This window comes from Dioscorea cayenensis, chromosome 6 (genome assembly GCF_009730915.1).
Source record: "Dioscorea cayenensis subsp. rotundata cultivar TDr96_F1 chromosome 6, TDr96_F1_v2_PseudoChromosome.rev07_lg8_w22 25.fasta, whole genome shotgun sequence".
In the NCBI taxonomy this organism is placed as follows: Eukaryota; Viridiplantae; Streptophyta; class Magnoliopsida; order Dioscoreales; family Dioscoreaceae; genus Dioscorea; species Dioscorea cayenensis.
This window is the reverse complement of record NC_052476.1, coordinates 3,153,280-3,177,504: the sequence shown is the minus strand read 5'-3', so window position 1 is coordinate 3,177,504 and position 24,225 is coordinate 3,153,280. Positions and strand designations below refer to the sequence as shown.

The following is a 24,225-nucleotide window of genomic DNA, read 5'->3' as shown; positions in this document are numbered from 1 at the left end:
AAGCGGATGGATGCCATTGCTCGGAACCACTTGCTCGAAGGCGGGATGAGAGGCGGCCTCATCGTCGTGGCGGGCCTTGGTTCTCCTACTTCGAGCCCGCTGCGCGCACGCGTTCCTCGGCCGGAGCCATCCCCCTACCCGGCGAGTTACGGCAAACCCCTACCACGACAACAGCGGTCCCAGACCGTGGCGGCCCTCAGGCCCAGTGGCGGCCCAGCAGTTAACATTAGGCGAAGATGTCGCCATAACTCTTATGCTGGGCGTGCGAGATATGTGATGACCGAGTTTCCTCGACATGCCGCTCGTGTGGAGGCGCGGAAGGGCGTTCAGCGGCCGTGCGCCGTCCCTCGAAAGAACCAGAAGCACCGGGACGAGCGAGGGCGTCGGAATTTGGCGACGACGACATCATCGGGAAGGTCGTTTCAAAGCGGCCACATTCGAAGAGACTTGCGAAAAAGAGGAGAACAATCGCCTCTGTCTCCAGCTGCGGTGACGATGAAACAATAGCAACACCATCGGTGATCTTTATTCTGAGTGCATGCAGATTGATGACTATGGCCGTGGCGGTGGAGGGCGTCGTAGATGATGTGGCCGTTACGCGCGGTTGAGAAGGTCGTTGACTCTCTTCTCGATGAAATCGTCGACCGGTGGAGCCAGTGCAGAGATGCGGCGTCAAAGATGGACACAATCCACGAGGTCGAGAACAAGTTAAGGGTGTGTCTCCCGATGATCTTTGTTGTCATGGCCCAGCGGTTGAGAAGATCGTCGAATCCGTTGCAGTGGCCGTGGCCCGACGATCTGCATGACCAAGCGGGACGCAATCCCACCACAACAAGAACCATGTAAGGAAGTGCTGCGGTTGATCTTTGTCGCCGTCGTCCCGCGTCGAGCCGGACACAATCCCACAACAAGAACAACAATGTAAGGATGTGTCTGCGGTTGATCTTTGTCGCCATCGTCCCGCATCGAAGGAAGATCTTGATGAAGACCCCGAGCCAGAACAGCGAGAGAGATGATCGAGGCCGATCAAAAATTGGACGGACTGGCTCGAAAGCTTTTATTCGAAGAAGAAGAAATGGGTTGGCACGAGTCGTCTTAACAAATCTGACGAGGAGTTGATGAGGATCTTCCTCAGCTGCTCTATGGACGGAGTAAGTGTAACGTTTTTATGATATTGTTTAAAGGGTTTCTTATAGTGTTTAACTATTACCTAATAGTGTTTAATACCATTATGTTATCATTTAAGTTTTTAGCCTTACCGTTTAATTATATATAATATCATGTAACAATTGATAATATCATTTAAATATTTACTATATGGTCTTCTAATATACATTATCGTTTAACCTCGAGCTATATCGTGTGGAAGAATAGCCATTTGTCGGCCTCACCTTGACGAGGTTATACTGTTGCTTGAGGGGAAGGAGATGGTCGCTGATGATGTGATGGGCGCTTTTCGTATGCATAATACAAAAAGTCGTTGAGCAAAGAGCCATATCCTTACAGAGCGCGCCTCCATCATCGAGACCAGCTTCATTTGTTTATGTCAAAGCGGAGGACGGCACATGACACGATTATGGCTATGATCGGGGATCTTTGTCGCATGACTGCATGAAGTTCAAATTATCGTCCTCCGATAATCATGAATGGCCACTTCCATGTACGTCAGTCACGGACGATGATAAACAAGAATACGAGGCGTTATTCTTCATGTCAGAGTGCGATAAGGGACAGCGTTGGACATGGTAAGTTCTTTAATTATGTCCGATTAATATACATTTTGGTATTTAAATCGGTATTCTAATCTCGACTTGCATATCTCGGCGGTAGGAATCTATTCGACCTTTGTGTCGATATGGAGTTAAGCGAGTCGGCGGCAACAAAAGTACCGCTCGTGCGCGACACGAAACCCCACGCCAAAAACAAGGAGCGTCGATTGCGCCGATCTCGTCATCGCGGTTTATCGAGCAATTCTTGTGGGGTGAGAAGTTACTGACTACTGCAGACGGGAGCGTTCCTTACCTCGGATTACGGTATGTTACCCGCATACTTAAGGAGGGAGGCGGTGGCGTCCATGACAAAGGGGTCGTCACTGGCGGGTTAAATTACATTTTTTTGAATAACATGTCTTGTATATCAGTTGTCGATTTTGTTTTCAAATGTAAATCTGGACAAAATTCAATTCATTGTTTTTCGTGTTCGAAGAACATGACTTGTATATCTTAATGTAAATTTTTGTTTGTTTTTGAATTGTAAAAGCGGGTTAAATTCCATTCGGTTTTTATTTCATTGTTTAATTTACGTTGTGATTGTGTACATTTCACTTTCATTGTTTTAAATATAGTATATATCGTTTAAACATCGAGTTTTAAATATTTCAAATTACGGTGTACCCGTTTAAAAATAACACTTTCTCTGTTTAAATGAATGCACTTATTGTTTAACTAAATATGGAAAGTTGCCCATCAATACACAATTCAATTCATTGTTTTTTTGTTTTTGAAGAACATGACTTGTATATCTCAATGTAAATTTTTGTTTTGTTTTTCAATTGTAAAGGCGAGGTTAAATTTCATTCGAGTTTCATTTCATTGTTTAATTTACGTTGTAGTTGTGTACATTTCCGTTTCATTGTTTAAATATACCATATATCGTTTAAACATCGGTTGAAATATTTCAAATTACGAGTGTATCCGTTTAAAAATAACAATGTCTCCGTGTAAATACATTCGATTAGATTATAAATACACAATGTTTCCACTATCAGTCGTCGGTTTTATTAACAATGCCTAGTCGGCGACGAGTTTCATTGCAAGATAAATCGATTGTGACGGATCCTTGGCGGTGAGCTGCGATGTAACTTCGCGGACATCAAGCGCTGCGACTCGATCCTCTTTCGTCTAGGCCGCCCGGTGCCTTCTAATCGCGGTGATGCATAAGCGAAGCTCACGATTTCCGTCCGAAGGCTGTCATCGTCGGGTATGGGGAATATAGCTTCCTTGTATGCCGGTTTGTAATTATCGGCGGTGAAGTACCCGCTCATAAATCGATGTACGTTGGTGTGCATCTGCATTATTCTTTGCTGAAAGCATGTTTTGCAAGGGATACCATAAACTTGCCACCTTCGACATGAACAAGTTACGATGGCGAGATCCGCGGAGATTCTTTGCGTTGGTCGATCACTCGTAGCGATCATCGACACTGACGACCAACACGAAGATTTCGGTACGTCCTCAACAATGATCTCTAACCCGAATGTATATGCGGGCGTAAGTAGGGTCTCCCGTTTGGTCGCTTGCTCACGCCGGTTACATAACATGCGCATCGACTTGAACACGGCAAATAAGGTTAAACAAAAGGCGGTGATGGTTAAATAATTACGTCAACATGTTTAAACATTATTGTAATTAAATAAAGCGAAATGATTAATATTTAAAAAGTCGAGAAAAGTGTAATTAAACAAAAGATTGAGAATGTTTAAAGGGTAATACTAAATGTTAAGTGTAAATCAACATTCGCGAGACCTTATGGAGTCGACCATTTTTCGTCATCGGTAAATGGCGAGCTTCCTTGATCCAAGCATTGAGCGACTCCGTGACGTTCGAATACATCTCACTCCCAGCGATCACCTCCGAGCGGATAATTCGACCCAGATGTGCCATATCCGGTTTATTAATCAACCCGGTGATGAGCTTGGGTGATATGGCTGCGAGTTCATTCACGGTATCGTCGAAATCTTTAGCCGTGGATGCCCACGCAATCGCGGAAGCATATAGACCCGGCACTCCTCCCTCGATGCCTTCCCAAGTCGACATTGGCTTTTCATAAAATTGGCCTCCAAATGTCGAAGGCGATGCGCGTGTGGCGAAGAAGGGAAGACTCTCGCAATTGCGCTCACAAGGCCCTTGGACACTGTCCGACACGAAGGTAATTATCTCATGATAATCTCCACCCTCGTATAAGGCATCGCCCTAACTTAGATATGAACCAAGTCGATTGGCGTCGGTCTCGTTGTCGACTATCACGAAAGGCGGCGTGGAAAAAAACCATTGTTACCATCTTTCCTGTGGCGCTGGTGAGTGTACCCCGATATTTTTCCAAGGAGGTGGGTACCATCGAGAAAGCATGACTGACTGCAAGCCCTCTTGAATCCTGATACATGCCCTGAAAGAAAAGAATGCACGTTTAAAAGCGATCACGTCTCTCTCCACGATCGCCCTAGCTGCTAGGGTTGTCTCGACCGCCTTATCCACGTACCAAAGCAAGCGATCATGGCTGGAGATGTCGGCTGCCGTCGAGGACCACCCGGGCATGCTCTTTTTCCCAACCAAGCACTGCTTGTATGGTATGTGGACACCATGTTCCACAACATGTCCCTACGAATGTCGATGGCCTTGTACGAGGGGCGGTCCTTGAGCTACGAATCACTCGTGCGCTAACCCCGTTTTTGGGCGCTTTTCGGATGTGGCCTTGAACCTATGCCACCACCGCAAGTGTGTGGCCGGGTTGATTGTCTTGATTACGAAAAGTATTTTTTTGTTATACTCTTTTTGATGCATGAAGGCGCCAGCGACAACCATCGGCAGCATTCCACGATCGCTCGATGTTTTTTTAGTTCTTTATGAATTTGAAGTCAAAAATTCCTTTTTGATTGCATGATTTGAAAGTACATCCACGAAATGTTCGACACCGTCAAAGCGTTGACCAATATCCAGCGACAACACTTGAGAATGATCGGCGAGGAAGGAAGACATCCCACGCGTCGAGAGTCGCCATGGGGATGAATGGGAGCACTCGCGAGAATCCGAATTCACTGCCGACACTTGATCGAATGAAAAGATCAATATGTTAAGCGGAGAATATAATGTTTAGCGATAATGACAATAGTTAAGCGTTAAATTAAATACTTAAACAATTAACTAATAACGTAAAGGACTAGTACTGATATGTTAACCCGATTGGCGGACATATTTAAACAATAATGACCCCAGAACAGTGAAATAATTAAAAGAAAAGGAACTTCTGACGAGTAAACCTCGTTTTTCATTAGGATTCGAGCAATGGCACATTTTTACATCTCGGCGACAAGATCAACTACTGACACATTTGAAGATGGAGTGGGCGTGACACATCCGATGGAAAGTCGACATCGTTTTCTATTGGGCAAGACCGTTTTATATCCATCGGTGTGATGAACTTAACCTGACAAGAGAAACTTGAGACCCCATCGCTCGCATATCTCATTAACACCAATTCCCAAAAGTGCGAGCCGTGAACATTAGCACTCTTCCCTCCCCGTTGAATCTAGCAATACCACAAAAAAACTCTCCATAATATATCGATTCGAAAACCAAATCGTACAAACCAAATGAAATGAAGAACAAAAGCGAAGGCGACGAAGAAGAAGTAGAAGATGTAAAGAACAAAGCAGCGATCGGAGCTGCAAACAAAAAAAGTGCGAGTTGTATGCATAGAGGTTAGATTAGGCGTGATGTGATTGGGCGGTATTTTTTTCCCTCCATCCCGAGGGCAAAAAGGAAATATATGTCATTGTCGCGAGGAAGACATGTTGTCGTCGTTCGAATGAAAGTTCTCGACTCAACATGAGTCTACGTGTAAGCGTCAAGCTTTTTTTATGTTTAAGCGGATACATATAGTGTTTAAAATAACGGTTAGCTGTTTAACTAAAAGTCTATATCATGTAAATAATATGTTATTGTTTTAAATTGAATGCTTTTCAGTTTGACATCAGCGTTGCTAGATGGGTACCTCTGCAGGTCATTTGTTTAAACATATTTACGTATTTTTCTTAAACACCGTTGTCGTTGTTTAAAGAGTAACTTGAGTATTGTTTAACTTTTTTTCTATTGTTTACAATGGCGTTTTTTTGTTTCCCACATTGTTTTTTTACTAGGTCTCTGTTTAAATTTGAAGTTCACGGTCAAATCGATTGTTTTCGTTTTATTTATAAAAGATTTACAACATTTACAACATTTACAAAGATTTACAACATTTACTGACATTTCTGACGTCCGCTCGGACTTTGGGACGCTCACGACTCGACCCTCGTATACTGAAACAAGTGTACATGCGTTCGAGATGCTCACGCGGTTGCATAACAAAGCGCATCGACTTGAACACGCAAAAGCGTACAACATTAAAAAAAGGTTAAACAACACACATTCATGAAAAGCGACTATTAATCAATGTGTCGTGGTAGGACTTAAGCGAGCGATCACGATAGTTAAACACGAGCGTAACTGGGTTGTACTGCTGGCGTCATTTTTCTTAAGCGTTAACGAGAAAGTCTCGAGTGGTAAATGTCGACCCCGTCTTAAAGGATGTTTCATGATCTCCCTCCTCCAGAGAATCCTCCGCAATCACGCATGATACGTGAAAACTTTCTTTTTCATACCCAAGTCGAAATGCTCTCTTAATTGCTTTCCCAGTCGTCCACATTTGGAGAATCCTCTGCGTTCGAGGCGATTATGAGAGGACTTTCGACAGGCGAGAAAAAGATAGTTTAACTGGATTCGGTGATTACGGCTAATTGATTCTCAAGATAAGGAAGAAGGCTCACGAAACATCCTTTCGAGATAGAGTGGTTGTCCATGGGAAGAGGAGGAAGAGGAGGAGGAGGAGGAGGAGGATGATGAGGGACGGCGAGGGTGGTTGTCCGTGGGGAGGGTTCTTCACAGTTATTTATGGTGTGAAGTCCACAAGCGGTGACTCTTCGTATCAGAGAAAAAAAGTTAAGCGCTACGATGGCCGAGCATTGGTGATGAGAGCGAGCGGGTGTTCGGAAATTTATGTTACCGTGCGTAAGAATTAATGCCGTCGTTAATTCTTACCTGCGGGATACTCTAACTCTTGCCACGCCACGTGCCACGTGCCAGACAATTCGGATCAAGCGAAAAAGATCACCCGTTTCTGCGAGACTTTGAGAATTTACGTTTATGAATAGTTATACATGTAAAGATAATGTTAAGCGGAGATGGGAAGTATTAAGCGGATATGACAATTATTAAACATATTAGTAAAAATATTTAAGCGGATAATAGCAAATAGTTAAACATTATTTAAAATATACTGAAATAGATAACCATAAGCGAGAAGAACTTTACTACGAAATGAACTACGTCAGTAATTCTTTGTTCTTCTCGTCGTAATACTAACTTTACAACCATAAGCGAGAAGGCGACAATGGCACGTGCTCGCCTCGACAGATAAAATCGACTACTGACTCGTTTTGAAGATGAAGTGCACTTGACCAATCCGATGGAAATCAATTTCATTTTTACGTTAGAAAGCAGGTTTATATATTTTCGGGTATGATAATGAGGAGAATAACAAGATGTAATGTAACTCCTTGGCATTGTCTATCGAAACCAAGCGAAAGCCCTGAAAGGTTGAGCATGATGTGATTTGGCGCTTTTCCTTTCCCACCATTTTCGGGGCCAAAAATGGGATTTCACAACATGGACCCATTTGAAGTGAGCGGTGGGGGTAAAAGGGAAGTTAAACACTAACGGAAGGAGTCATCAGTGGTGTGTAAAAAAAGTAGGAGGGGTTTTTGGGAAGTTTTGAAAATTACGAGGGGTGAACAGTAATTTTCCCTTAATTTTATAAGAAAAAAAATTATAATCATATACACCTCCACAGTATACATATATGTGCAAATATTATGATTTTATTAATATTATTAAAAGTTATTTTTCCAAATCTGTACAAATTATATATATATATATATATACTGATAATATTTTCAAAATAATTATGAAATTTTGGATAATGAAAGATTTAGAATATGGAATTTATTGATAAATTTCGCTTTAACTCATATATACGATGTTTTTAAAAGTAATAATTTTGTTTAAAAAATATAAACGAGTAAAATTATGTGAATGATTTTAATTTTAATTTTAAAATGTTCATATAATTGGTGGATAAATTCAAACTTCCTACTCTCCTATGTTATATGAATGTTGGCTTTTAAGATATTATTTGTAGTTTTTTATTTGTTTATTATTAAAATGTCTATATATGCTAACATTCTTGGCAAAGTAGATTTTCTTCATCTAAAATACACTATGTTATATTAATTGGCTTGACATAGCATTAGCCCATGAAAAGCTGTCACATCTACTATATATATAAATATTTGCTATGTTTTTAAAATCAATTTATTAATTGAAACTTTTATTTGTTTTTAATATATTACAATAGGTGAGAAAAATGGAAATCAGGCATGTTGTTATTATTGTACAATTTAAGGTAATACTTAAGGAAGTTTTATAAAAATTAGGATTACCAGCCGCAATTTATGCATGTGAAAGTCATGGTCCAGACTACAAACCACATTTTGTATGCAAAATCAGATTTGAAGATAGCTGTGAAATTCATGAACAACTCGGATCGGAAGCATCTTAAAAATATTTATAGTATTACTATAAAGATGTGAATGAGAAGGAATTATCTGATGTTAAAAATGAATTAGAAGATTTAATATAAATTGACATAAAATAAGATTTGCTCCAATAGACGATTTCTTTTGGATGTGTTAAAAAAACCAGTTTTATTAGTTATTAAAATAAATCTTAATTTAGTATAAATATTATTTGTTTAATATTTTAATGCAAGTTTAATAATAGTCAATATGTAATAAAATGTGTGTTTTGTATTTCTTTGCCGTTTATATACATAACATTATTATTTTATGTGTTATTATTAGATATGCTATTATATATATATATATATATATATATATATATATATATGTTAATCATGTAAAAAAAAATGTAAATTCTCTCCAAATATTATCTTATTCAATATTTAGAGCACATGTTAGGTTGTTATTAAAAATTTCCCCTATCAAAACATATATAAAAAACTATTATATTACTACATATTGAATAATTATGATATATTATAATATATATATATATATTATTTTAAAATACAAACATATTATTTTTTAATGATGAATAATAAATATATCATTCTAAACAAAATAAAATTACATTTTTATAAAATAAATATTTCATATATAAAGAAATTGATATCATTTATAATATATATATACATTGCAGTAATAAACATAAATTTAATTTTCTGTCAAAATATTATTGACAAAAATCTTTACTATTTTGAAAAGCATGGAGAATTATCACTATTTCTAGAAGTTTATCACCAAATAAATATATATTATAATAAAGCTTTCCAATAATTTGCTAATTAAGGAAGGCTAATGAAGGCACATCATATTATGGGTCATTATGTTAGAATAAATAATGCACATAATATAATACTTCCAAAAAAATCATGAATGCTTAATAAATAAAAAAAAAAAAATTAAAACATTCGCTATGATTCATACTATTTTGAAAATCAACATTAAAAAAAATTAATTAGTAAAAACAATTACAAAACTAAAAGAATCTGAAACGAATGACTACATATGCTTTGTATTGAATATTTAATTCTTATGTTTGACAAGATTGGTTGAATAGTCTTTTTTTTCAAATAATTTTGTCTTAAGAATATATAAATAATAGAAATATTGGTTTCAAGTATATTTCAAAATTTGACAATATACTTCCTATGCTAAAAATGATTTTAAAAAAAAATATTACTGATGCCTTCTTTGATATAATTTGTACTATTATAGAGATATTCACTCTCTTTCATATTTCATATGATTTAAAATTTACACACTAATATAATTTTGAACTTTTATTTGAGCTATATATATATACATGAGTGCAGTGGCGGACCCAGGAATTTGATCTAGCCCTGGCTTAAATAAAAGCTAATGTTCAATATTAATTACAAAATACAATGACAAATTTAAAGAACAATACAAACTAAGTTTATATTTAATATTAATAATAAATGTACGAACAAATTTCAAAGACAATACATAGTAACTGAAATAAAAAATGAAAAATACAAATACAAACTACGAGCCAATGCTTGAGCTAGTCTTGTTATTGCTAGGGTCAAGAGGTGACAATTGAATCCTACGAGTTCGCATATTTTGAAAATACTGTAAAAATATCTTCATTATAAATTTCATTAAATATGTCTTTCTCAATATAGCAAACCAAGCTATCAGTCAAGAAATCATCTTCCATTTTGTTATGCAAATCAGTCTTGATGATATTCATTGCTTAAAAAACTCTTTCAACGGAAGCAGTGGAAACGGGTAAGACCAACGCCAACTCAATCAACTGATAAATTAGAAGATATCTGACATGTTTTTCTATTTCAACCAACTTTATAGCAAGTTCTCCAATGCTTCCTAGTGAAGAAAAATCAACATTTTTTCTCATGTCACATATGTACATCTCTAATTGATCTACCAATGCCATTTGATCAATTTCTGAGAAATCTTCATGATAAAGCTCGACAATACGAACTAATTTAATAGAATCAAATCTTGAAAATGATTGTTGCTCAAGGCAACTTATGCAAGAAAGCAATTCAATAGTAGATTCTGAAAACTATTCATATCTTGCATAATCATATTATGAACCTAACATAAAAAATAAATAAAGCAAACATTAATCAATAAAAACGTAAAATTTAATAACAAAATAAAGTGAAAGTGATATGAAAAATACTAACCGAGTAAAAAACATCAACACAATAGTAGTGCAAATATGTAGTATTTGTTTCTCACGTCTTGGACGACCTCGGACCAAGATATATAATATCTTCCATATTATTTGGCATCTCAATATCACTTTTAACACAAAACTCTGAAACATCAGCCAACAATTCATCCCATCCATCATCTCTCAATGATTGCAACTTAAACTAGACACATTCAGCCATGTTGAAAGCATGCACTATATTTTGATTTTTTCTCTTGCAATGCTCGTGACAAACCATTTGTTATACCCAACATCGTTTTCATAAAAAATAATATGAACACAAATTCAAGTCTTTCCATACGATCGATCAAACCCAAAGCTACACCTTGTTGGTCAGGGCTAGTTCCATCATCATGAATATTTCCAACAACATCCGTTACCACTGGCCACATCATTATAAGATGAAGTATTGTATAATAATGAGATCCCCAACGTGTGTCCCCAGGTCTTGCAAGGCTTGTCTCTTGATTGAGGCCTCTGCCAGTAGAAATTGCACCTTTCTCTATATATGTAACTATATTTTCATGTTGTCTTTGTCGAAGTTCATCTTTCCTTTTACATGATGCTCCAACCAAATTGACAATCTTAATCACATAACTAAAGAATTTGTTGATAATAGGAATTTTTTTCGCAAGACCAACAACAACTAATTGAAGTTGATGCGCAAAGCAATGAACATACCTTGCATGTGGGTTATCCTTCAATATGAGTGACTTTAGGCCATTAAATTCTCCTCGCATATTAGAAGCTCCATCATAACCTTGACCTCATAACCTTGATAAGGACAATCCATATTTTGCAAATAAATCATCAATAGTCTCTTTCAAAGTCTTGGATGAAGTGTCTATCACATGCTCTATACAAAGAAATCTCTCAATCACTTGTCCACGAGAATCAACATATCTCAAAACAATAGCCATTTGTTCCTTCACTGAAATGTCTCTATCTTCATCAACCATAAGTGAGAAAATCTGATCACTAATGTCTTCAATAATGAGTGATCTCACTTTTTTAGCACAAGAATGCACCAAGTCCTTTTGAATTTTTGGAGCAGTCATTTGGTTATTCCCGGGAGCATTTGCTTTCAATGTCTTGGCAATCTTATCAACACGTGCACCATACCAATAGAGTAACTCCAAAAAGTTACCCTTGTTCTTGGAACTTGAAGATTCATCATGCCCCCAAAAAGCTAAACCTTGTCTTAACAAAAATCACACAACATCTAGAACAGCTGTCAATCTAACTCGATAAGCAATTTCCATTTCTGAACTATGTTGCGAGATCTTTTGTGTGATACTTTGTCGTGGGTTCTTGAACAATTCCAATTTATCAGCTGAAAAATTATGAATGCTAGTAACATTTCCTTCATGATCTCTGAAAGTAGAAATTGCATTCTTCCAATTATTATACCCCGTTTTTGAAAACACATCACTCATGCTTTGCAATCCATAAGTTGTTGGTTTAAACAAATAACACCACAAGCAAAATGCATAATCCTTCTCCACACTATATTCTAGCCATGGAAAAGATTCAAACCATGAAGGATTGAAACACCTATTCTGATTTCCATATTTCTTCTTAGGAAAGTCATGAGTCTTTGGTTGACAAGGACCTTTTGCTACATAAGATTGTCTCACCTCATCTCTAATGTTGGCATCATATTTCTCAATCAGCATTCGAAGCCCGGGATCCGCGATTAGGTTATTTTGATCAAACTCAACTCTTGCTCGTTTCAGACTTGAAGATGTGGTCGCGTTATTATCTTTAACACTAGACTCGGTGCTTGTTGGTCTTTTAGTCAATAACTTGTCCATATTAAATAACCTACACCATACAAAAATCTCAACACATTAACAATTTTGAAAATCAATAATCTCAACAAACTAGAGTTAGTAGATGAATAAATTAACAAGTTGCTTCAATGGAACATATGCAACATTAGTTAAAACAATATAAATTATATAATTAAAAAAATTAAGAAAAATATTAGAATAACCATTATGTTTCAATTTAAAAAATATATAATTAAAAAATTAAAAAAAAAACAGGATACTTGTTTCCATTAAATTATGCATGCAGTAATTTAAAAAAAAGTCATAGCCTTAGATTCACATCAAGCAAAAGATTTAAATATTGGTAAAAAATAAAAAAATAAAAATAAAAAAAAAAAATAATAAAACAATGAAAATAAATAAATTCTCCCATAGTTATAGGCTTATAGCTTATAGCTATAGGGCATAGAATGCATAGAATCAAAGTAGACCCATTTAACTAAAAATAATGCCAAAAAAATGCAAAAGAAATTATAGTATCATGTCATGCCTAACTCTATCCATAATCCAATTTTTATGACTAAATGTAGGGTCTCAAAGAATTATAAAGAACATACACTAAGAAAGCATAGAGGTCAAACTAAAGGTTGGTACACATGTGTATATTAGAAGAAAGACAGGTACAAAAGAAAGTTAATGGGTGCACTATTTCAAGGATCTTTTATAATGGATGGTCTCTGGCAACTATGCTGGCCATTTCATGAGCACTCTTTATCTCACCCTATATATATATATATATAGTTTTTGTATTTCTTTGGCAGTTGGCACATAGATGAAAGACCCACTTTTATGCATCTAATTAATCATTCATTCTCAACTCGTCTCTCAAGCATCAAACATGACGGTCCCACCTCTTCTATTTCATAAATTTAATCCATTCCTTCCGAGTTCCGAGAAGCTTTAAGAATTAAGATGCATAAATGTGAATCATGTGATCATACAATTCATACCACAAGATAAATAATTAATTTATGTAAGCAAGCATGAAGCATTCAAATGCACATTCACATCAGGAATGACAGGAAAGCATGTCGGGGCATGGTTACTTTTCTAATTTTCCAAATTACAGCAGTAGCTTGAAACTGTAGGGATAATCAAGGAGAATGAAAACACTGGTCTGCTAGTCTACCACAAGCTCTGCTACTCAGGAATTATCACAAACACAAGCAAGAGAAGGCTGAGAAGCAGAGAAAAAAAACATCAATGGAAAACATACGTCTGAGTCTCTGCTTTGGTACAGTGGCCTTGTGATTGAGAAGAAGTTGTGACTTTGTGATTGAGAAGAAGCTATGAGGCAATGTGACAGTGACTTTGGCGGCCAACAACGGAACGAAATTGGTGGTGGTCCTGGTAGAAGCCAGGAGGTAAATTTGGGGAAAAGGTTAGGGATTTTAATTTTAGGGGAAAATTAATGGCTTCTGAATTTGAGGAAAATAAGAAAAACGATTTATTTAAGTGAAACGACGCAAGTGAAATACGCGTTTCGCCTTGAGTGAAACGATTTAATTTTTTTAAATTACAACTTCTTCATGGCCCTCGTGGCTTCTTTTTCTCAACTCTCAAGCAGTCAAGCGCATCCGGCATTCTCAACACTCAGTGACTCAGTGGCAGGCCGGCAGGCGGCCACCAAACCATGGCCTCTCTGCCCTTTCCTCCGGACCTTCACAGCTCCGTCCAACGACGGCTGGACAATCGACACCCTGGACTGCGTCCCAACTTCAACACAGGCTTAAACTTCATCGAATGGTCCGAACAGAGATATTTCAAAGTTTTCCAGCCAACCAGCTCGGGCTTCAGCCCGGGTTGCCGACCATGTGGGTCCGCCACTGCATGGGTGTCTGTGTAAACGTGCCTAGTTGGGCCGGACCAAAGGCCGATCTAAAAAATTGCAATTGTTTATTAACCCTTGAACACACAGTTGACGTAAAAGTTATTAAATAATTATATCTAATTGTTAAAAATTTTATATATGTATATATTCATATATAAAAAAAGATTAGCTTACAAGAGTTGTGTTAGTACTCATTTCTCATTCTGATTCAAACCATAGATTTAGTATATTATACATACACCTACTATTAAATTTTTCTCCCATTTATTTTTTTTATTGATTCTGGCCATCATTTTGGCCATCAAAATGGTTGTGACATAATGCACATGTATGTATTTAATCATTTAATTGTTTTCCTATAGATATTGATGGTTTAATATTACTACACTAGATCAAACATCTAAGTTTCTCTTGATTTTGAACACTATAATTTAGATTTCATGGTTCAAAATCATTGAAATATGGAATGATATATATATTTTTTTTAGAAAGTTATGAAATAATAATGTTGTTTGATTATCTGCTTGCAAAACTTATGACTGTCCAAATATTTCCAGATTGTAAAACATATGGTTTAAAGATAATAAATTCCCAAAAAAATGTTGAAAATATGTATTATTGGATTTATTAACATTTAATAAATTACGTTATGAACATAATATATTGTTAATAAATAAATTGCTATTACCTATAATATCTTGTTCCGCACCTAATGTATTTATGAGCTATCATTAAAACATTTGATAAAAGCCAACAAATCATCGTCATTATAATGTTAAGTTCAAATTAAGGTGATGAACAAAAAATATTTCAATAAATAAAATAAAATTATATTTATTACTATTTTTTATGCATGCGTTGATTAATTACCCAAACACACATACACACATAAGAGATAAAAATATGATGCAATCCTTTACTTATGTTATGAAAAAATAAATAAATATCACTATTACAAACTTCTAATTTAACAACATTTAATACTTTCTAAAAATATATTATCATGTCCATTTGTAAAAAGTCATCTTAATACAATCCAAATTACCTAATGTATTACAATAAATAAAAAATAAAACCTACAAATACATCTATATATATATATATTATAAAAGTAAATAAATAACCAATTTACTAAATAAAGAAAGTACAACATAAGCTAATAATAAGATAAACACTCAAAAAAGAAAAAAATAAAACAAAAAAAATACCAAGCAAAAGAGATTACAATCACAAAAGACAATACACTTCACATAAATATCCCACAAAAACAAAAGAAAAACAGATAAAGACAAAAATGCAATGGCTAAATCCACTTCTTGGTAGCAAACACCATGAAAAGAAGGAAGCGCCTAAGGTACTGAATAAAGACGTCTGAAAAGCATTAATTCAAGTGCATATCTGCACAAATCCAAACAATAACAATATGAATAATTTTGTCAATACTTCCGAGACAAAAACACATCTTTAAAAAAAAGAGAAAAGACACAAAAATGATTACATCATTGTTAACTTAGCACTTAAACCGTAAGTAAAAGAAATTTGTCTTTAAATATATTGCATGAACTATATACTAAAGTTTGAATAGAAATATACAGAGAATGAAATCTTAAAAAAAGAAGAAGATAGAGTGAGTGAGTGAGTGAGAGAGAGAGAGAGAGAGAGAGAGAGAGAGAGAGAAGGAAAGATATATGATAATGATGACAGATAGAGCAGAAAGCACACTTAATGCAACAGGGAATGATTCTTTCACCATTGTTGATTAACTATGCTCTCTCTCTTCTGTCATCTTTTCCATCTTCATCTTCATCATTTCTTCATCATACCATCACTATACATCCCGTCTCTATGCATTATAATGACCTTACAAAACATATCAAAACAAAAAAATGCATAACATTTCATGAAATAAATAATCATTTAGGTTTATATACTTGCATTTTTCAAATCAAAGCATATCATATCATATATACACACACACACACACACACAAAAGATTAATATATATATATATATATATATATATATATATGAGATTATGCAGGATTATACACGAAAGATCCTTTTTTGGCCCTCTCTTCAGCCCTATGTCTCTTATCCCTAGGAGGTCTTCCTCCACTAGCAGGTTTTTTCGGAAAACTCCATCTATTCTGGTGTGGATGGCAGGCGGGCCTATATTTCTTGGTTTCAATAGGATATATATATATATATATATATATATATCTGTGTGTGTATGTTCATATATATATATATATACACAAAGATTAATATATATATGTGTGTATGTATATAAGAGAAGTATGAAGAACTCAATAATCCAATCTTTTTCAAATAATAAATAAAATAAATTTATATTTCAAGGGAAAAAATATAAAACAATAAAAGATCGAGCATAATAATATATTGATATTATGATAGCTTATAATATAATATATTTAATTAACTTATACTAATATGTAACCATACATTATATAAATTCTGTTTATAATATATTTGACTTATGAAAGCAAAATAAATATACCAAACCACTCAAAGCCAAATAGCACCAGCTGCTTTCAACATAGGAATAAGCTTGCCAGTGACATGAATAGCTATGAGCCGATCCAAACCCCCAACTAATTTCCCCCCAATGAATACCACTGGAAATAACGGTGTAACCAAAGTCTTATCATCTTCACTAAGAATCCTTCCGAGGTTACGGATTAATGTCATCCTTGCTACAAACACTTCACTAACTTCATACATTGTTGTATAAGCTTTCAATCCTTCCAACAATCTCTGAGCAACATAACTCATGTAATAAGCTCTTCTACCTACAATCACCACTATACTTCTTTTCACAATTGATATCAGACCTTCTTCTTTGATTGCTGCCATATAAAATTGCTCCATCACTATCTCTCTCTATTAAAGAGTCACAAATGTAACATTGGTGATTCTTCCCACCTTATTCATTATATAGTATAATATTATATATTTTTATATATGTAAAGTAAATTATTTAAATGTCATTAATATATACTAATATTACCAATATGTTATTCCTTTCACTCATAAAATTACTTCAAATACATAGAAGAATAACATTAACAAATTTTTGCGTATGTAAAGACAATTAAATAATATTTATGTTCTTAAGATAGTAATATAAAAATATATGGAAAATAATTTTGACAATATTTCAAACCCTATTAAAGAGTCTTAAATGTAAGATACAACTATGTCAAGTATAGAAAATAATAAACTTAACCGAATTTCCAATGTAAAATACAGTTAAAAAATTAAATATATTCAAATGATTTTTTTTGAAAATCTAAAAAACAACCACCAATTATCACTAACAACAACCATCTAATGGAAAAAAAGAACCTGATTTTGTAAACATTTAACAAAGTAATTATTTATTTATATATTAAACTAATTTCAAAACTAAACCAAATCTTTTCTTCTTTTAAGAATACCTATTTGTTATTTTTATATTACAAAATCTACAAGTCTAAACCAAGGCATATCTGCTCTTTTTTTAAGAATACCCGATGATAATATCACTGATATCAGATATGATTGTGATCATATGAAGAAAAGTTGCAAGGTACAAATCAACATACCCATTGAAAATGAGTTGAGGAATTTCCAAGAACATTGTGTGATGGTCAGATGTTTGCGTTACATAGAAAATATTTTCCTTTAACAAAGCCAAATCTATACACTCAACGTTCCATCAAGTTATGTTTTTAGTGGTTTTCTTTAGTATGGTTTTTAATGACCGCATAAATTTAAGAAATAATAATATAAAAGATTTAATAATTAAAAATCAACCCACTCTTTTAATAGAATCAATTAAAGAAACTTGAGGAAAAAAATTGATTGATATAATATATATTTATCATTTCTTGGGATATATTGTCATCAATTGTTTCTTTGTTATTTTTGAAAGATTTTCTTTAAAAAATAGTGTATTATTATTTATGGTCATTGTTTTTCCAATAATGTCTAATAACAACTTTATCTATCTGCTATATAAAATATGATTAATTTGTGTTTTATGTTAAAAATCTATTATTTTATCATTAAATCATCAATATCAATTATATGTCTAAAATATAGTATTAATGCCACAATTAAAAACGTGCCGACCAAACACATCTGTTCTTAAATATATATATATATATATAATAAAGTATTTAAGTTGAAAATACAAATAGATTATATTTTTATGATAAATTAAACTTAAAAATTTTAATAATGATAAAAATCTTATTGAATTTATTAAATTAATATTCTTAAACAATCTATTTAAATATAAAAATTAATATTATTTATAACTGAAAAACTTTTCAAATATCATATTTTATATTATTTTCTATAAGTTCATTAATCAAGCAATCAATGAGATTAATAATTTTAAAATAACTTTTAAAATATAAATATGTATTAATTTATGTTACAATTAATTAAAGTTTATTAATAAAGAGTGAAAAACATAAAAAATAACTCTTATAAGATAAAACAAATACAAAAAAATTCCGTATTACAATTAAATAGAAACTAGTAAAAATATAGCGCATGTATGCATACAGATATCTATATATCAGATATTTTCTAAAGCAACATAATTAAGAGGTTTCTGATTGTTACATCAATAAAATATTAAAACAATTCTCCTTTCAAAACTTCATTACATATCACACTAAATCAAGAAAAAAGAAAAACCTAAACACTATAAATATTACATAAGATCTGAAAGCAAATTAAATTCATATTTCCATCTGCAACCTTGACTGCAAAACTCTCTCACAAATTCATCTTCACCTAACCATCCATTATAAATAACATCTTTAACCTTTTGACCACATAATTGATAATTCGTTGTCACACTCCCATGTTTTTTTTCCCATCCATTTACCTTCTGCACTCCATATTACATCTCTAAAAAAAATTTCTACAACATATCGGCAATTGTTTATTATATAATTACCTGATCTTTTGTTCTCTATTACTTTTGAAACTTTATCTACTTTTCCATTAGCAACCAAATTCAACATTGTCATACCAGAATTACTTGTTATCTTATCTTTGTACAAAATAATCCTTGCTGCGTAGCTGCAGGCAAATGACCTTTAGAAGCTGCATTTTGTAAATATTAGATGCCTGAATACATTTTAAACTCTATACTTTCCATCTGCAAAACAAGTTAAAGAACAGTTCAATATTAATACTACAATTTAGCTAAGATTACAAAATATTGAAAAAATAAATTTTTTACCAAGCTAAGTTTCAAACAAGCTTCTATATTTCCACTCGATGCACAATTTCGAAGAAACGTAATATATTCTTCTATGCGAAGAAACCATAAATTATCTATTCGCATCAACTGACCAACTCTTCGAATTTTAGATACTTCATAAAAACTCTTACAATTGCAAAAAACTCATTTCATTATTATTGAATTATTTGTTTTTAAAACAATTCATGTGAATTAATACAATGACCATGAACGCAGAATTTGGAGATCATGGAGAGAGTTACAAGATCTTGAAACTATGTATCCAAGGATTTCTTCAAGTATATATTGAAAAAATTTTCTTAAAAAATAACTGCAAGATTGATCTGCCATACTAAGGAAAAACAACAATAAAAAAAAAATCCCATACTTTTAAAAAAAACAAAGGAAAAGCTAAGGTAAGAAATACAAGGAAATACATTAAAAAAAAAATCCTAAATTATGAAAAGAAAGCTTACTAAAAAAATAATGAGAATAAAGCTTGGCCCAACAATGAAAATTTCCAACCTAAATTTCTTTGAATCTTGTCTAAAACCAAATCAATGACAACTGTAATAAAATAATAATAATAGCCAATATTTGTTTCTATAAAAAAAATAAAAATAATTAATTTTGTCAACCTCTGTCATTCATTACATAATAGAGTAAAAAAAATTTTAAAAAATATTTTTTTAAACATTTATAAAAACATTTTTATAAATAAATAAATGTTTTATGCTAAAAAGAAACATAAATGCTATGTAGAAAACAATGTAAAATTTTTAAAATAAGTAAAAAACAATTTTATTTTGTTAATATTGATATATTTTTTTTACAAAATATTTCCAGCCTATATCAAATCATTATTAACATGAGTATGTAAAAAAAACTTGCGATATAAATACTATAGTACTTTTTTCTTTTAATTTGTTTTCTATTACCAGAAAGTTGAGAAGTGAAAATTGAGTTGAAGAACTTCACACCTCAATCTATGACAAAAATATAGGCAGCCTTTACTTCTTCAACCTTGCAAAACTCTCTTCCTGATAAACTCCATAATTGTATGGAGGACTGTAATTGAATTCCAACAAACAAAGAAGATTAAATATATGATGATTTGAAAAAAGTACCTTACTTACCTATTTGCACCATAACCTAATAGAGAAGTGTGTATGTTAGGAATGAAGCATATCAAGCATTGATAGTTGGGAAAGATATGGATATAAAAAAGAAGAGGAAAAGATAGAAAAAAAAAACTTGCTAACAATGGCAGTGGAAGCAAGAAAGTGATGATGTCCTTTAATGCCATCTGTATAAATTAAAGATTTTGTAAGATTTTGTGTGCATGACCATTGCCCTCATTAAAACTATTCAAACTAAAGGCAATTTAATTGTTTCCGTAATTTTTATATCTTTATATATTTTAAAACAAAAACTTTTTGAAAAAAATTTACTAAATGTCTTTGTATTTGAAAAACAAAAAAAAAATCCTATATTTAAAATAGTTTTATGAGTGAAAGGAACAAATAAAAAATAATGCATCGGAAACATCAATTTATACTAATGATGTATAATAAATTTTATATATATATATATATATATATATATATATATATATATAGGTAAAATGTTATACTATATAATGAATAAGTTGTGGATAGTAGGTTATGCTACATTTTAAATAATACATTGTCAAGAAATTATAAACACCTATATTTCTTTAATATTAATTAAAATCTTTATTTTTATTATATATATATATATATATATATATATATATATATATATATATATATATATATATATATATATATATATATATATATATATAATTCGGAATAGATAAGTGACATTGCATAATAATTAAAAAAATTTCAGTGTTTCACAAGCATCACCAAGCTTTCAAACTTAAAAGATCGTTTATCAAACTCCCTTGATTTAGAAACCCTTCTTTCAATAAACAAACATGCCAAATTGTTAAATATCCAACATAACATTCCCTAACACCAACAATTCATAATTTCAAAAGCGTAAAAGAATAGTTTGTTTTCAAATAATAAAATACAAAAAGTCAAAAACCATAACCCTTACCATGACCTCCAAGACTTTCATTTCGCTTCAAAAGAATGAGTTGTTTTTCCTCAGCTATTTCAAGCCATCTTTTTCAGCGTCTAGCAAAGGGATTTGCTTTTCTTATTTAATTTTCATTATTGCAATCCCTTCATTTTAAATGTAAGTGATTAAAAAAATTATATAAATAAAAAAAAATAAACGTATATTTATTAATGTTCTAAATGCAAAATTGCATTAATTAATTAAAAATAATAAATAAATATATGACGGAAGACCTTTTTGATTGATATAATTTATACTATCTTCGCCAACTTTTTAATGATATATATTCAACCTACAGCGTTAGAGCGGGTATTTAATCTAGTTTCTTGTATTATAAACCTATACTAGGCATTCTCCCCGGTTTCACATCGGAGTTTTGAGTGCAATTAAATTTTTTTCAAGTATTAATATCATAAGTAATATAAATAAAAACTTAAATATAATAAAAAAAATTTAAATTTGTTTTTTGAAACACTCTCGAAGCAAATTATAAAAATAATATAATTAAACAACTCAATGGAAATTGTTGAGTACTTTGGATTTCAAAGGTCTTATGGACATTTATTGCATAAATAAATAAGTGCGATTAAAGTTTTTCTATTATTAATAGCATAAGTAATATAAATAAAAACTTAAATATAATAAAAAATTAAAATTTATTCCTTCAAACAGTCCGAGCATATTAAAATAATATAATTAAACAACTCATACAATAGAAATTGTTGTATATTTTCAATTTCAAAGGTCTTATAGACAATTATTGCATAAATAAAAAAGTGTAATTAAAGTTTTTCAATTATTAATATCATAAGTAATATATATAAAAAACCTAAATATAATAAAAATAAATAAATTTATTTTAGATTTTTCATCTTCTTCTACAATTGTTTATTCATCTTCCTATAAACCCAATCTATATCATTTAATAAATATAAGACTATTGGTAATTTAAAAAAAAAACAAATAAAGCTATGTTGTAATTTAATGTAATACCAAATAAATGTCGTTAATTTTTTTATCCATTAAATTATAATTTTTTATTAATAACACAATATTTTTTTTCATATTTTATGTTATACCAAATAAATGTTGTTTATTTTTTTCTAAACCAATAATTCCAAATAAATTTAGCAAAGATTTTCAATTTTCAAAGGTCATATGTTTCCATGAGTACGTCTTATTGAATGTTTAATATAAAATTGACTTAATCCACATGATAAATCAATTCCATTAAATCTTATATGTTCATAATTCAATGGGGGAAATTTTTTTAAAAAAGAGTTTAAAAATCTTCCTTGAAACCCTCTTCAATCAGATTATCATCTGTTTTCATTAAAGGGCTGTTTGGTTACCTGTAAAAAGAGAGTTTATTTAATATAATAATATTATCTATTAGTCTCCTATATTTATTTTGCATTTTTAATATTTAATATAATACCAAATAAATATTTTTAAATATTTTTTTAAAACAAAAACTTTTAAAAAAATACGAAGGATTTAATATAAAACAGATTTAATGACCATGATGAAATCTATGCCACTTTAAATATATATGCAAAAAAAAAAAAATGTAAAAATCTTTTTTAAAACCCTCTCCAATCATATTATCATCCATTTCCATTACATTAGATCATCCTATTAAATATCTCATATAAAACCAATTTAATGCCCATGATGAAATCAATGCTTATTATGTAATTAAAAGTTTTAATTATTAATACCATATTTAATATAATAAAATTATTAAAATTATTCCTAGAATCACTCCTAGAGCACTTTATACATCTACTATAGATTATTAACTCTCTTACCTCTATTTTGACCTTTACCACTTAGTCCACTTCTCTTCCCTTCCTCCAGTGAATCTAACTTTTTGACTTGTCTCTATTGCGACTGTTGCCCCCTTTGCCCAATATGTTTTTTTCTTTCTATTTATATTATATAATTTCAATCTACTATGATTCAAATAATTAAAAGCTTTCTGAAATGGATTATTATTTCAAGGCAATATTGGTTATATGCTTAGTAAAATTTATATTTTTGGTAAAGAAATAAGAAAATATAAAGATGTATGGACAAGATAGTAGGGGGCAATAGCGACATGAAGATAAGCAGCAGTGCGGTTGCAAGAATAGGAAGGATGACAAATGTAAAGTTGTGATCCCACGGATTCAGTTTGGTGGGAATCACAATAAAATCGTGACATGGCCTCATAATAACTTAGTTTTTTGGATATTAGAGTAACCCCCTGATTGAGGTTACTACTCAATCCTTTGTTAGTATCATAAAAAAAAATAATAAAATAAATTTTTAAAAATAAAACTTGGTTGTTGTGAGGTCTCGTCTTGGTTCTACTGTGATTCCAATGGGACCGAGTTCGTCTCGGTTCTACTGTGATTCCAATGAGACCGAGTTCGTGGAATCACGACTCTAACAAATGTAAGACCTCAAGTGGGTTCAATGGAGGGAGAGGATTGGGCATAAAGATCAATATTGAGGTGAAAGAATTAGCAATATTGGTTTAAAACATGG

General features: G+C 32.1%; 2 protein-coding genes across 2 annotated transcripts; both read right to left on the bottom strand.

The window, feature by feature from the left end:
- Window positions 1-11,422: 11,422 nt before the first annotated feature.
- On the bottom strand, window positions 11,423-12,469 carry LOC120263685. The gene is made up of 2 exons (XM_039271649.1): window positions 11,973-12,469; window positions 11,423-11,855 (listed from the first exon to the last, which is right to left on the bottom strand). Exons 1-2 carry the CDS (start codon window positions 12,467-12,469, stop codon window positions 11,423-11,425), a joined length of 930 nt encoding a protein of 309 aa, XP_039127583.1.
- Window positions 12,470-16,844: 4,375 nt separating this feature from the next.
- Window positions 16,845-17,207, bottom strand: LOC120263684 (monothiol glutaredoxin-S3-like). The gene has a single exon (XM_039271648.1). It carries the CDS (start codon window positions 17,205-17,207, stop codon window positions 16,845-16,847), a length of 363 nt encoding a protein of 120 aa, XP_039127582.1.
- Between the last annotated feature and the right edge of the window lie 7,018 nt (window positions 17,208-24,225).

Excerpts from the sequence above, each read along its gene's own strand:
- LOC120263684 (XM_039271648.1), bottom strand. The coding sequence starts at position 17,207 with ATGGAGCAATTTTATATGGCAGCAATCAAAGAAGAAGGTCTGATATCA.
- LOC120263685 (XM_039271649.1), bottom strand. The coding sequence starts at position 12,469 with ATGGACAAGTTATTGACTAAAAGACCAACAAGCACCGAGTCTAGTGTT. Across the intron at positions 11,856-11,972 it reads TCAGCTGATAAATTGGAATT|ACAAGGTTTAGCTTTTTGGG; the intron begins GTTCAAGAACCC and ends ATTTTTGTTAAG.